This window comes from Trichosporon asahii (genome assembly GCF_000293215.1).
Source record: "Trichosporon asahii var. asahii CBS 2479 unplaced genomic scaffold scaffold00018, whole genome shotgun sequence".
Taxonomy (NCBI): Eukaryota; Fungi; Basidiomycota; class Tremellomycetes; order Trichosporonales; family Trichosporonaceae; genus Trichosporon; species Trichosporon asahii.
The window spans coordinates 594,706-606,949 of NW_014040906.1; the positions used below are offsets into that span (position 1 = coordinate 594,706).

At 59.4% G+C, this 12,244-nt stretch overlaps 5 protein-coding genes across 5 annotated transcripts; 2 read left to right on the forward strand and 3 right to left on the reverse strand.

The window, feature by feature from the left end:
• Positions 1-92: 92 nt before the first annotated feature.
• A1Q1_08156 (uncharacterized protein) lies at positions 93-1,464 on the reverse strand (the record flags this gene model as incomplete). Its single annotated transcript, XM_014326303.1, has 2 exons — positions 93-150; positions 200-1,464. 2 exons carry the CDS (start codon positions 1,462-1,464, stop codon positions 93-95), a joined length of 1,323 nt encoding a protein of 440 aa, XP_014181778.1.
• Positions 1,465-2,765: 1,301 nt separating this feature from the next.
• On the reverse strand, positions 2,766-5,189 carry A1Q1_08157 (uncharacterized protein; the record flags this gene model as incomplete). The annotated part of the gene is made up of 8 exons (XM_014326304.1): positions 2,766-2,996; positions 3,041-3,116; positions 3,304-3,498; positions 3,718-3,926; positions 3,976-4,548; positions 4,638-4,836; positions 4,884-4,946; positions 4,999-5,189. 8 exons carry the CDS (start codon positions 5,187-5,189, stop codon positions 2,766-2,768), a joined length of 1,737 nt encoding a protein of 578 aa, XP_014181779.1.
• A 776-nt stretch (positions 5,190-5,965) lies between these two features.
• A1Q1_08158 (uncharacterized protein) lies at positions 5,966-7,125 on the forward strand (the record flags this gene model as incomplete). Its single annotated transcript, XM_014326305.1, has 7 exons — positions 5,966-6,048; positions 6,106-6,223; positions 6,318-6,373; positions 6,508-6,673; positions 6,726-6,789; positions 6,846-6,960; positions 7,014-7,125. 7 exons carry the CDS (start codon positions 5,966-5,968, stop codon positions 7,123-7,125), a joined length of 714 nt encoding a protein of 237 aa, XP_014181780.1.
• A 1,423-nt stretch (positions 7,126-8,548) lies between these two features.
• On the forward strand, positions 8,549-11,209 carry A1Q1_08159 (uncharacterized protein; the record flags this gene model as incomplete). The annotated part of the gene is made up of 2 exons (XM_014326306.1): positions 8,549-9,068; positions 9,165-11,209. 2 exons carry the CDS (start codon positions 8,549-8,551, stop codon positions 11,207-11,209), a joined length of 2,565 nt encoding a protein of 854 aa, XP_014181781.1.
• A 176-nt stretch (positions 11,210-11,385) lies between these two features.
• A1Q1_08160 (uncharacterized protein) lies at positions 11,386-12,229 on the reverse strand (the record flags this gene model as incomplete). Its single annotated transcript, XM_014326307.1, has 3 exons — positions 11,386-11,683; positions 11,929-12,052; positions 12,154-12,229. 3 exons carry the CDS (start codon positions 12,227-12,229, stop codon positions 11,386-11,388), a joined length of 498 nt encoding a protein of 165 aa, XP_014181782.1.
• Between the last annotated feature and the right edge of the window lie 15 nt (positions 12,230-12,244).

A 12,244-nucleotide genomic window follows, 5' to 3' on the forward strand; every position in this document is an offset into this window, starting at 1 on the left:
AGTGAAGGCGAGGGCCATGCCGCCGCTACCAACAATGAAGCCGGGGAAGAGGAAGCGCCAGTACTCCGAGTTGTTGTACTGGTTTGGGCGCGTCATGAGGACATATCCGACAACGCCGAGGACCATGCCGAAGGCGATGGGCCAGCGGGGCTTCTTGACAAACTGGGGCCACTTGGTGAGGGCGATCGAGACGACAAACGCAAGCACACCCTGGGGCAGCAGGCGGACCGCGGCGATGATGGCGGGCTCGCCACGGACCTTGGTGAACGTGTCGACGAGGGCGAGGAAGTTGACACCCCACCAGGCGTAGACCTGGAGCGCGAACACGATTAACACGGCAAAGTTGGGGATCTTCCACGTCTTGGCGGGCAGGAGGGCGCGGCACTGGGGGATCTTGGCTTCCCAGATGAAGAAGGCGGGGAACAGCGTCCAGGACAGGAGGAAGGGGACGAGGAACTTGGCAGTCTTGAACCCGTAGCTCGCGCCCAGGGTCAGGCCGAGCGTGAGAAGGACAATGGCGGAGAGCATGAGGAACGAGCCGGGGACGTCGAGGCGGACGAGCTTCTCGCGCGGCGCCATGTCGGCGTCCTCGCCCTCGTCCTTCGGGATCATGAAGAGCGCCGCAAGCGCCATGGGCAGGATCATAACCGCCAAAAGACGGAAGAACCAACGCCAACTCTGCATCTGGGTGCCGTGTCCGCTGGGGATGAACTGAATGAAACCGGCCACAATCGTTCCCGTCACGTTGGCGATGGAGCCGCTCATGCCGTAGAGCGTGAAGGCGACGCCGAGCTGCTCCTTCGGAAACACATGGACGATGAGGCGGTACGAGGCGGGGATGAGCGCAGAGCCGGCAATACCAGCGAAAGCGCGGAGGATGAAGAAGGAGAACTTCTCAGGCAGGAAGGAGATGACGGCGTTGAGGACGCCGAGGGCGATGAAGCCGCCCGTGAACACGGGCTTGGCAGAGTAGAGGTCGGACACGCGGCCCCAGAAGAGCAGGAAGGAGGCAAACGTCACAGCGTAAGACGTGATAACCCACGACTCCTGCGTGAATTGGATATGCAGGTCCTCGGCGATGGGGCGCGTGAAGATGAAGAACGCGCTGTAGCACCAGATGTCGATGAACATGGCCATGGAGAAGATGGCGAGCAGTCCCCAGCGCTTGCCCGCCGACAGGCCGCGTTTCCGCTCCTCTGAGGCGTCGGTGGCGGCCGTGGCATCAGAGTCGGTGCGGGGGAGGGCGAGGTCGCTGTTGACCTTTTCCGGGAGGGTGAGGGGCGGGATGTCGGACTCGGGCTCGAGGGTGAGCGTCTTCTCTAGCTTGAGTGACTTGGAAGAGTCCTTGAACGCTTGCAGGTCGACCTTGGTCGAGTCGCGGGATATGCGCGAGTCGGACGATGGGGTTGGCGCCTCAGGGCTGAGGGTGGTGGCAGGTGCCACACTGAGGTTTGATGAAGACATTGGTGTCGATTTCTACGGAGGGGTGTATCGAAGGAGAGGGAGTGGTTCAATGGTCTACAAGACTACTCTTTATGCAACGAGTGTCAATGGAGAAGCCGGGAGAGGCTCTTGAAGTGGGTGGGGAAGAATGCATGGCCCCCCACGCTGCTGTTTATGTAGTTTGTCCGGAAGCGAAGGGTGGAGGGAACGGCCACCAAGTGGAGGTCCGAAGATTTGTGAGTGGTAAGTGACCGACGGCGTGGTTGATTTTTCGATGGATAAGCTCCACCAAAGCGAATCACGGCCTCCACTCGATCCCACTCAGCCTCCACCCGCCCCTACATCGTGCGACAATCTAGCCCCCCCATCGTGCGACCTTTCTGCTTTGCATCGTGCGAGGTTTCTGCTCTGCTCTGCTCTTGTGCCTCTGCTGCTATCCTGCCCTGCGACGTGGCATGCTGGAATCATAGCATTCATAGCTACCTGGAAGTACTGGGACAAAGCCGAAATGTCGCTAGCGCGTTATGCGCGTCATGCCGTGTTCTCATGGGGAATGCCATGGTGTGCTGGGAGCCAAACAAGCGCCATGCGCGGCTGAACAAAACCCAATGTCGCTGAACAATTACGCGCCATTCGCTGAGCAAGCAAAGCATCCAAGTCGTATCTCGGATCCGCGTCGAGTCAGGCGGAGTACTCCACTCCACCCTCCCCCAGCGAGTACGCTGAGAACGCCCCTGGGGTCCGGACTTGACCACCAGGGGCTACGGAGTTGAGACCCGCCCGAGCCGGACTTTCTGCCGACTTCATGCACCTCTACGGTGGACATGTGCCGTGTGCCTTGCGGAGATGCACGGCCCGGAGTACAGGCACCGGAGTAGTACCTGCCTCTTTGGGAAGTTTTCCCGGAGCATGTGCGATCTACACGTGATCTGCACTCCGGGCTTGCACCCAATTCGCAGCCTTAATCAGCCCGCCTGGCGCGCCCCACCGTGATTGATAAGCCCCACAAGTCGCCGACGAAATCCATCCGCCCCAGCCTGCAATATTTTCGCACCCAGCCCCCTCCCCAGTTCTTGCTTAGCGAGCGTTGCGTAGTGCGTGTGCGTAGCGCATTAGGCTTGGCGCATACCGCAACGAGGAACAGGTTGGGCACGAGGGAACACGTTGGACAAGGCGATGCATGGCGCAATCCGCAGAAACAGCTTCTAGATACTTCTCAAAACACACTCGCAGGTTCAGATTTCGGGACAAAGCGATACAAAGTTTGATTACTCAGAGACAGGTCACTGGCTTACGGCCGTGGGCGTCGGCTTGGCGTAGGTTTACCACGGCCAGATGATCTTGGGCTTGCACACGCGCTTCAGCCATTCGCGCGCCTCCTTGTCAAGATCATCCTCGAGCAGTGGCAGCAGCGCATCCTGCACCATCGTGTTGTGCGCGTTCACCCAGCGCTGCTCATCCTTCGTCATCAGAGACCAGTCGATCAGGTTGGTGCAGATCGGAACGCGCGTCGCCGGCTCGAACGACAGCCAGTTCGGTCCGTTGTACTCGTACTTGGTCTGCAGGTCAGCTAGTGCTGAAGATCCCGACAGCTCACCTCGACACCCTTGCAGATGTACACCGACTCAATGCGCATACCCCATCGACCCTCGAGGTAGAAGCCGGGCTCGATGCTCGTCACATGGCCTGGCTTGAACGAGAATCCCTTGGTGAACCCAACGGGGACTGAAGTCAGCTACCGCACGACCTGAAACAGCTCACATTCATGCACGGACGAGTAGTTGCCGACACCGTGTCCGAGGCCGTGGCCAAAGTCAAGGCCATCCCTGTGGTCAGTTTGGAGACGCTTGCCAAACTCACTCCCAGAGGAACTTGCGCGAGAAGGTGCCCAGACCACCAGCATCCGCGCCGAGAGGGAAGGTCGCGGTAGCGACGGCGATGTGTCCCTGCAGCACTCGGGTGTAGGCACGCTTCATGTAATCATCGGGCTGCTTGCCGAAGAACCAGGTGCGCGTTGTGTCGATGGTGGCGTCGAGGTACTGAGGTCCAGAGTCACTATGGTTAGCTGAAAAGGACAGACCCGAAGCTTACATGACGTAGGGCGTCTCGAGGTCAATAACGTTCTCGTTACCGCGACTGGGAGCATAGTGCGGGAGCGCTGCTGGTCAGTCGAGGCAAGTTATGTACAACTCACCCGCATTGGGGCCAGTAGCGGAGATATCGGGGTACGCAAGACCGCTTCCTCGTCAGCTGCATCTTATCGGAAACACTTACGCAAACATGTCCTCCTGGCGGCGGTATCGAAGCAAGACCGCAGCGGCGGTCCACTCTCCAATCTTCTTCTCCTCCTTGACGAGCTTCTGCTCCAGGAAGGAGAACCAGCGGACCATGGCACGACCATCTCGGAGGTAGGCATTGCGGAAGTTCTCGAGCTCGGTCTCATTCTTCAGACACTTGGCGTCCTGGATGGGGCACGGCAGAGTCTGAACAATCGCCTGCATGTTAGTTCGCACCAACAGTCGGTAAACTCACAGGCTTGCAGCCCTTGATAAGCGCCCAACTGCTCTCATCGCTGGCCAGAATGCGGACCTTCGACTTGGCATCATCGCCGCTCTTCTTGACATAGGTCTGAACGAACTTCTCGACCTCGTCAATGCCATAGTCACGAGTTTCAACGCCTGCCTGCTTCCAGTCCTTCTTCAACGCCTCATCCTCTAGCTTCTCGCTGTCGACGAAGATGACGCACGCGTCATGGGTGAGTGCAGCGTACGCAAAGGCAACAGGGAGATACGGGATGTCTCCGACGCAACGATAGTTCAGCAGCCAGGCAATCGTCGGCAGCGAGGGAAGCAGGTAGACCCAGCTGTCGGAGCGGGCGCGAGCTGCGAGAACCTTGCGCATACGAGCGATCTTCGAAGACGTCGACTCTCCCGAAAGAGAAGTAGGGTACTCCGTCAGCGGCTCAGTAGAGCGAGCAGGTGGCGTATGAATCTTGTCGACGAGGTTCTCCTTCACGGCATTGAGAGTGGTCGAGCCCGGAGCGAGCTGGGCGTTGACAGAGTTCGCGAGACCTGAAGTCAACGTTCGCTGCACGTGGGTGACTAACTATTGGAGATGAGCTTGGGGTCAATGCCCACTTTGGATCCATCGGGGAGCTCCTACAGCTGTTAGCGGACATCGAAGCAGACACGCACCTCTGCAACATAGTCGACCCATCCGCCGACGACTGCCGAGCGTCCACTACCGCCGGACGCACCGACACGCTTGACCTCCCAGCCCTTCTTGGGCACCTCCTTCTCGGCCAGTACCCAGTAGCGAGAGTCGACGAAGAGGAGAGCTTTGGCGTCCAGTTTGGATGAGGGGATGAGGGCGGTGCCCGCCGATCCGGAGAAGCTGCGCAAGTCAGCTTGTGTCACTCGGACTGCAAGCTGCGCACTCACTTGGAGATGTACTCGCGGCGCTTCTCGCTGTCGGCGACCTCTTCGCTTTGGTGTTCATCCTCGCTGGGGACAACGCTGGTGTCAGAGGGAGGTTCGTGCAGCTACAGGTACTCACTACCAGTCGAGGCCGGCTGACGTTACTTGCTTCCGTAGGTCTGCGAGACGCTGCTGCATTTCATCCTCCCCAGGGCGGTCAGCGAGCAGAGAGCCCTTCTCCTTCTCGCAGTCTGCGTAGATCTGGTCAAGCAGGTCGTCAGCATCGTCATCCGGGAGGCGGATTGGCTTGTCTCTAGTGAGGCAGAACATGTTGGGTAAGTGGCAACATCCAACGCATCGACGGCCAGCGTTAACGGGACCCCACCAGACGAAGCGGCGCGTCACTCCCGGATCAGGTATCTATCTGCTCCCGTCGGATATGGCCGCGATCGCGCCTGATTTTGGGTTTGGGTGGCAAATGACGCACGTCATGACGCCCGATACCCTCCCATGCATCGTTCCTTCAACGTTCTGAGATCTGGATAGGCTTTGACATGGCAATCTTTGTGAGAGCGACAACTCTCCCACCCAGAAGATTGAAAGTAAAGAATGTGCCATGAAAGAAACTGACCGACAAAACTCATTCTCTACGTTTGTATGGGTGAGCTTTGCTGATGTCCTACCCAGCGAGCTCTCGCATTTCCGATTCCTCTTTCAGTTAGGGGTGGGTGAGTCGAGCACAGGGCAGTGGTGAAGAATCGATCTCAGAGCCCGTCTGTACGTAGCCATGCAAACTGGCATGTGCTGTCACAAGTGAAGCGAGTGGACGATTCGCGTGAACTTTAGGAGAGCCCCGTCAGTGCGACTGTGCCATGCGAAGGGGGCGCAGCTTAGATCGACGCCTAGAAGCTCGCCAGGTCACCCCCCCGCAGTTCACCCATTCCTCCCATGGCCTCCCAGCCGTTCGCCGTTGTGTCTTCCTCGCTCCTTGACCTGCTATCAGCTCGAGCTGTGTGTTGCCCGTCTCTTTCCTCTCTCACATCTTTCATCGTCACCACATCCACTGCTTCCCACGCACATATCAACTCCTCTCGACAACACCCAACATGACCATCGAGCTCAAGGACCCTGCAGACACCGTGGCCCCTCAGCCGATCGACCTCCACCCGGTGCAGAACTACACCTTCCTGTGAGCAGCGGGCAATCCGTCACTCTCTGTCTTCCCTCCCCGGGCTAACCTCTGCAGCAACACTTCTGTCCAGCCCGAGGAAGACTCGTCCGTCGCGGAGCGCATGCGCCGTCTCCAGGACCAATACGACGAGACTGGCATGCGTCGTTCAGTCGATGCAGTGATTGTGTGCCATGTAAGCTCCCCGCCCCTTCACTCCCCTCGACCATTCGCCTACTCGTTTCCCTCTCGGCAAACAATACCGGCGATCACCCCACTGACAGATTCAGGATCACGGTGTTCCGTGCATCTTCACCTTCCAGATTGCGAATGATTTCTTTAAGCTGTGAGTCAGGAGAGGCTGAGAGCGAAGCTTGCGCGGATGATCTTCATACCACCCAATGAGCACCGGGGAAGGCCCCGATGAGAGGTCCGAGCCTTACATCATACGCATTAGGAGGTACTGACATCTCAATGAAGCCCTGGAGGTTACCTCGACCCCTCGGAAGATGACGTCGAGGGCATCAGTCGCTTGCTTGAGGAGTTCCTTGGAACTGGCTCCAAGCAGTGGCGTTCGGACCAGCCCAACTGGACTGTCCGCTCACTCCTCGCCGTGTGGTATCGCCCCAACTTCGATGGCTTCTTTGTGAGTAAACCTGTTGCAAGTAATAAGCGCTAAACAAGAGTACCCATACAAGCCGGCGCACGTGTCGATGCCCAAGGAGTGCCGCAAGATCTTCCTCGTCACGATGACTCCTGAACGTGAGTAGTGGAGCACCCCGCCAGGACCAGGCCCATCCCTGACCAAGTGCCTGCAGAGATGCTCGGTGTTCCCCTCAACATGAAGCTCCTGGCAATCCCTATTCACGAATTCTACGACAACACTCAACGCTACGGGCCTCAGCTCAGTGCCATCCCTCATCTCCTCAGTCGGTAAGTACCGCTACAGCGACCTTCTGGCTTGCAACATTCCCCTGCACAATTAGGAGGGGACAGTGCGGGGATAAGGGCACCTCGACGGTCGCCTCGACGGTCCGGCCCATCGTACCGGCATACGCAGTTGATCAGGTCGTCCGCGGGCCGAGTCGCCGAGCGTAGGTGACCGTGATTAGCTGACCCAAGCTTTTCGTTCAATGTCAAGTCCTGAATCGAGACGACTTTCAAGTCCCTTCACTGCTCTGCGCAGTCGTTGAGGCTGAGGCGCAGGTGCATCTCGCAGTCGCAATGAAAGCGCAGCTCTTCGTTTCAACGTAACTCTACGTTTGTGTATATCACTTTAGTTCGAGCCATGAAGCTATGTATGTGTGTATTTACTCGGTCAAGCTCTGGTCGCGGCGATAAGGATCACCCAACGCTACAGCGACCTTCTGGCTTGCAACATTCCCCTGCACAATTAGGAGGGGACAGTGCGGGGATAAGGGCACCTCGACGGTCGCCTCGACGGTCCGGCCCATCGTACCGGCATACGCAGTTGATCAGGTCGTCCGCGGGCCGAGTCGCCGAGCGTAGGTGACCGTGATTAGCTGACCCAAGCTTTTCGTTCAATGTCAAGTCCTGAATCGAGACGACTTTCAAGTCCCTTCACTGCTCTGCGCAGTCGTTGAGGCTGAGGCGCAGGTGCATCTCGCAGTCGCAATGAAAGCGCAGCTCTTCGTTTCAACGTAACTCTACGTTTGTGTATATCACTTTAGTTCGAGCCATGAAGCTATGTATGTGTGTATTTACTCGGTCAAGCTCTGGTCGCGGCGATAAGGATCACCCAAAGTCTCTCGGGGACGACGTTCTCTCACCGAACCGACGATAGTAACGATTGTAGCACCACCGAAGTCCAGAAAGTACGGTGACCCAAAGTTCAGAAAAAGTTGAGACGTATCAGGATCACCCACCGCGATGACGTAATGACGTCACCTCCGCATACCGAACGTGGGTTTACATCATGGCCACATGCCCAGTACCAAACGGCTTGGCTCTGGTCGTAGAGCCCTCGTGCAGGGCTCTTGTGCATGAAGTGCCGAGGTGGTCAAGCGAGCTGTGCTGATAGGACCAGAGGAGAGCACTGAGAGTGCCGCCGGCTGGGGCCGGGGTCGTGCTCCTGATCGTCCAGCCCTGGGGTGTATGGGGTAGGCTCCGAGGACTTTCAACGATGACTCACCGTCTCGTCGTCGGACCTCGCGTGCTCGATGACCAGGTCATGGCCGCCTGGTCAAGTTTCCGCGATTGGGCGGTGCAGGCGCAGTGCCGTGCAGTGACGTTCGGCCGCGCCTCTGTATCTTTGTACCCCGGCAATCTGGGGACTGCGCAGTTGCATCACCGGAAGATCCACCCCGACGCAACCCCGGGGCGACTGGACCTTTTCACCAGTGATGATGTTATAAGAAAGCTGGGGACCTTCGCCGAAAGATCACTTTCTTCATCGCTGTATGGCGTAGCGCGAACTACTGTATTCTCCATAGCTAGCTTCACCCTATCGCTCTAGCCACACACCACAGAGCGCACACAACACACGAGAACAACCCCCTCCATGCGTGCTTTCACCAGCACTCTCTTCGCCGCCCTCGTGGCGAGCGTCGCCAACGCTCAGTCCAGCGGATACGCCACTGCTTCCCCAGTAGGTGATTCTCCCGCTGGTAGCTCCGCGGGCAACGCTGGCGCCGGCACTGCTCCTTCGCAGTCTGCTGGTGGTGCCGGTGCTGGAGGTGCCGGACAGGGTTCCGCCACTCCGAGCGCTTCCTCCGCCGGTGGCCCTGGCGTTGCTTCTTCTGCCTCGTCGGCCGACGCCGTCTCCTCTACACCTGGTGTTGGCGGCGCTACTCCTTCCGCCTCGACTGTCCCCGGCGGTGCTGGCGCCGGAGGTATGGGCAACAGCACCACCTCGGGCAACGGCACGGCCTCGGCCTACCCGTACCTGAACGGCACTGCGGCGGTGAACTACCTCCTTCAGAGCCTTAATCTCTCGAGCGGATGCCAGAACACTGTCAAGACTCTCACCTCAAACGCTACAGCCGAGGGACAGTGCCTGCACACCGGTGTCGTCTGGGCTGGTGAGTTTCCTTCCTCTATTCCATCCCACATTCTGCCACCGCCACATTCGCCACTCCGTCCCCACCCAACCTTAATGGAACTGCGCTAACGCTCAGCCGTGAACCAGAACTCTTCCCTCCTGCCCTACCTCGACCAGTGGCTTGAGGAGTCGTGCTCTTCTGCCCCTTGCTCGAATGCGACCCTCACCGGTGCCCTGGACCAGGTCCTTGGCAACTGTTCCGACGACTTCGACAGCCACAACATCACCGCCGAGGACGTCGCCCACTGGTTCCAGGTCTACCCTCTCGCTCGCGAGATTGCCTGTCTGAAGACCTCCGAGCCATTCAACGGTACCCTCCCCAACATCACTAGCAACACTACGTGGCAGAACGCCGGCGGTGTTCCTTCCTCTTCTGCTGTCGGTGGCGCTGGTGCTGGCACTGGTGCTAGCGCTACGCCATCTGCCTCCTCTGCTTCTTCGGCCTCTGGTTCCGCTACTTCGTCTGCCTTCGGTGCCCAGCAGTCCGCCTCTCAGTCCCAGGACGACCCCAACAGCCCTGAGAACTCGGGCGACAACAACTGGGGCCCGTATGGCGGCAACTCTGGCGAGGAGGATGGCTCTAACTCTGGAAACACCGGCGCCCAGGGCGACCAGAACACCCAGGGTGCCACTCCCTCCGGTGCTACTGGTGGCTCGTTCGTAGTTGCGGCCGGCAACGACGGCGCCCAGGGTGACCAGAACACTCAGGGTGCCGGTGCTGGCTCCAACACTGGCAACACCGGTGCTCAAGGTGAGGAGGACAGCCAGGGCGTTTCGTCCTCTGTCGGCGGTGCTCCCACTTCCTCTGCCCTCGGCGGTGCCCAGTCTGGTATTCAGTCTGGCTCCTCGGCCGTCGGCGCTGCCGCCCCCACTTCCTCTACTGGCTCGACCAGCACCGGCGGTGTCGGCGGTGTCACGGCTCCCGGTAACTCCACCATGGGCAACTCGACGACCTCGGCCAACTCCACCGGCAACTCGAGCTACTGCCTGACCTCTCTCGGCAAGGAGCTGAGCGCCTACATGGGCTCGAACCTCACCTTCCCTTACCTCGAGATCCTCCTCCTGGGCGGCAATGAGACCGCTCAGCAGAAGCTCTCCAATATCCCTCCCGAGGCCCTCTGCCAGGAGTGTGTCTTCGCCGCCTTCGACCTGATCGAGCAGTCCTCGCCCTTCCTCGCCGACACTATTGTCAACAAGACGACCAACCAGACCCTCGTCGGCTGGCTCAACGCCGCCTGCGCCAACGCGACTGAGAAGTGGCAGCCTTCTACCAACGGCACCCTCCCCGAGGGCATCACGGCCACGACCTTCAACAGCACCTACGGCTTCAACGTGACGTACTACAACGAGACGACTGGTAACTGGACCACCAAGTCGCCCCAGAACGTCTCCGTCCCCATCGGCCAGGGCTCGAAGTACCTGAACGAGACTGACTCTTCTGAGGAGGATGGCGATGACTCGGGTTCTTCGGGCACTGGTGTCGTTGGCGGCGGCAGCGGTGGTAACTCTGGCGACTCCGGTGACGAGGGTGACCACGACGTCAACCCCACCGGCGGCGACGAGGACCCCTACTCCCGTCCCGGCTCTGGTACTTACACTGGCGTCTCGGCCGGTAACTCGGCCACGCCCACCGGCGGAGCCGGTGCTGGCTCGACGAGCTCCGACCCCGCCATCACCTCTGGCTCTGCACCTCCCGCCTCTGGCGCCTCCGGTGCCTCCGGTGCCACTGGAACCTCGGGCGCTTCGGCCACCCCCACGGGCTCGGCCTCGACCGACCCCGCCATCTCGTCTGCCTCTGCCCCTCCCGCCGCCTCCTCTTCGGGTAGCGGCGAGAACACAGGCGCCGAGGGCGACCAGAACACCCAGGGTGCTGGAAACGAGAACGACAACTCGAACAACAACTCGAATGACAACAACAACCAGAACTCGGACTCGAACAGCAACTCGAACTCGAACTCGAACGACAACTCCAACTCGAACGAGAACAACAACAACAACTCGAACGACAACTCGGGCGACGGCGGCAACACTGGCGCTCAGGGCGAGCAGAACACCCAGGGCGCGCCCCCCGTCAAGCGCGCTGGCCGCTTCGCCGCGCACCAGCTCCGCGCTGAGGAGTAAGCTCCTTGGAGTAGCATAGAGTTCGATCCGAACACACCCTGTATCGTTAAACACAATAGAGTAACCATTATAGTCGTACATGCTTGACGTAATGTATCAAGTTTAAGTGGATCTTCAGTCTATTGCTTTCTTCCGCATTGTTCTAACAGTCGCTGCACACAAGTTGGGTCTCGTGGTCAGAGGAAGACACCCTCATCCTCGTTAGTGTCCCCGTTTGGCCGATTGTCCGAGCTGCCGTTTGCGCCGTTCGCCCCGTTTGCCATCTCAACGTCGCCGTTCGCGTTCGTGGACGCTATCGCTGTTGTTGGCGTCGGCGCCACCAAGGTCGGATTCGGCGAGGCAGGCGTAGGTGGAGCTGCACTACTCGCTGTCGTAGAGCCTGTGGGTGTGATGCCATAGTGCCCGAGAGCGTCGCGGCCGACCTTCCCCTCAAGCACGTGGGTGAGCATGGCTATCCGTTCATTCTGCGAGGCGCTGAGGTTAGCTTACGCCCGACGTACTGCTGGTAACTGGTGGAGGACAAGGGGGCGTGTGCCGTGGGGTCGGGCGAGAGGCAACTGCGCACAGCGCTTGGATAGCAGCTAGTAGCAGCTAGACGAGTAGGAAAAGAGCCGGTAGGCACGAAGACCGTCTCGGCTGAAGCGCAAGAGAGATGCAGCTCAGTGGTGTTGCCGGCCGTTGACATCCCACAGCTGGCGCGGAGGGATGGAACCACTCACATCGTGCCCTGATTCTCCTGCCACGCGGAGCGCAGGTCGGCATCCTCCTCCTCCTCGAGCGCGGACAGAAGCTCGCTCTGTGACTCGTCGAGGTGTGAGATTGAGTTACGCAGCCGCGAAATCTCTGCGCGTTGTCAGCTTTGTGCGACGTCGAACAGCTGTGAAGTCTGGCGCTGGCAGCTCAGCCGTGGTGACTACGGTGAGCTCAGCCCTCGAGTGACTCACCAGCGACAATGGTCGAAACATCAAGCTGCTCCGCCTCCGCGAGGGAGAACGGCTGCGGGTGTCTGGGCTGGAACATCTTCTTGGGCTGTTA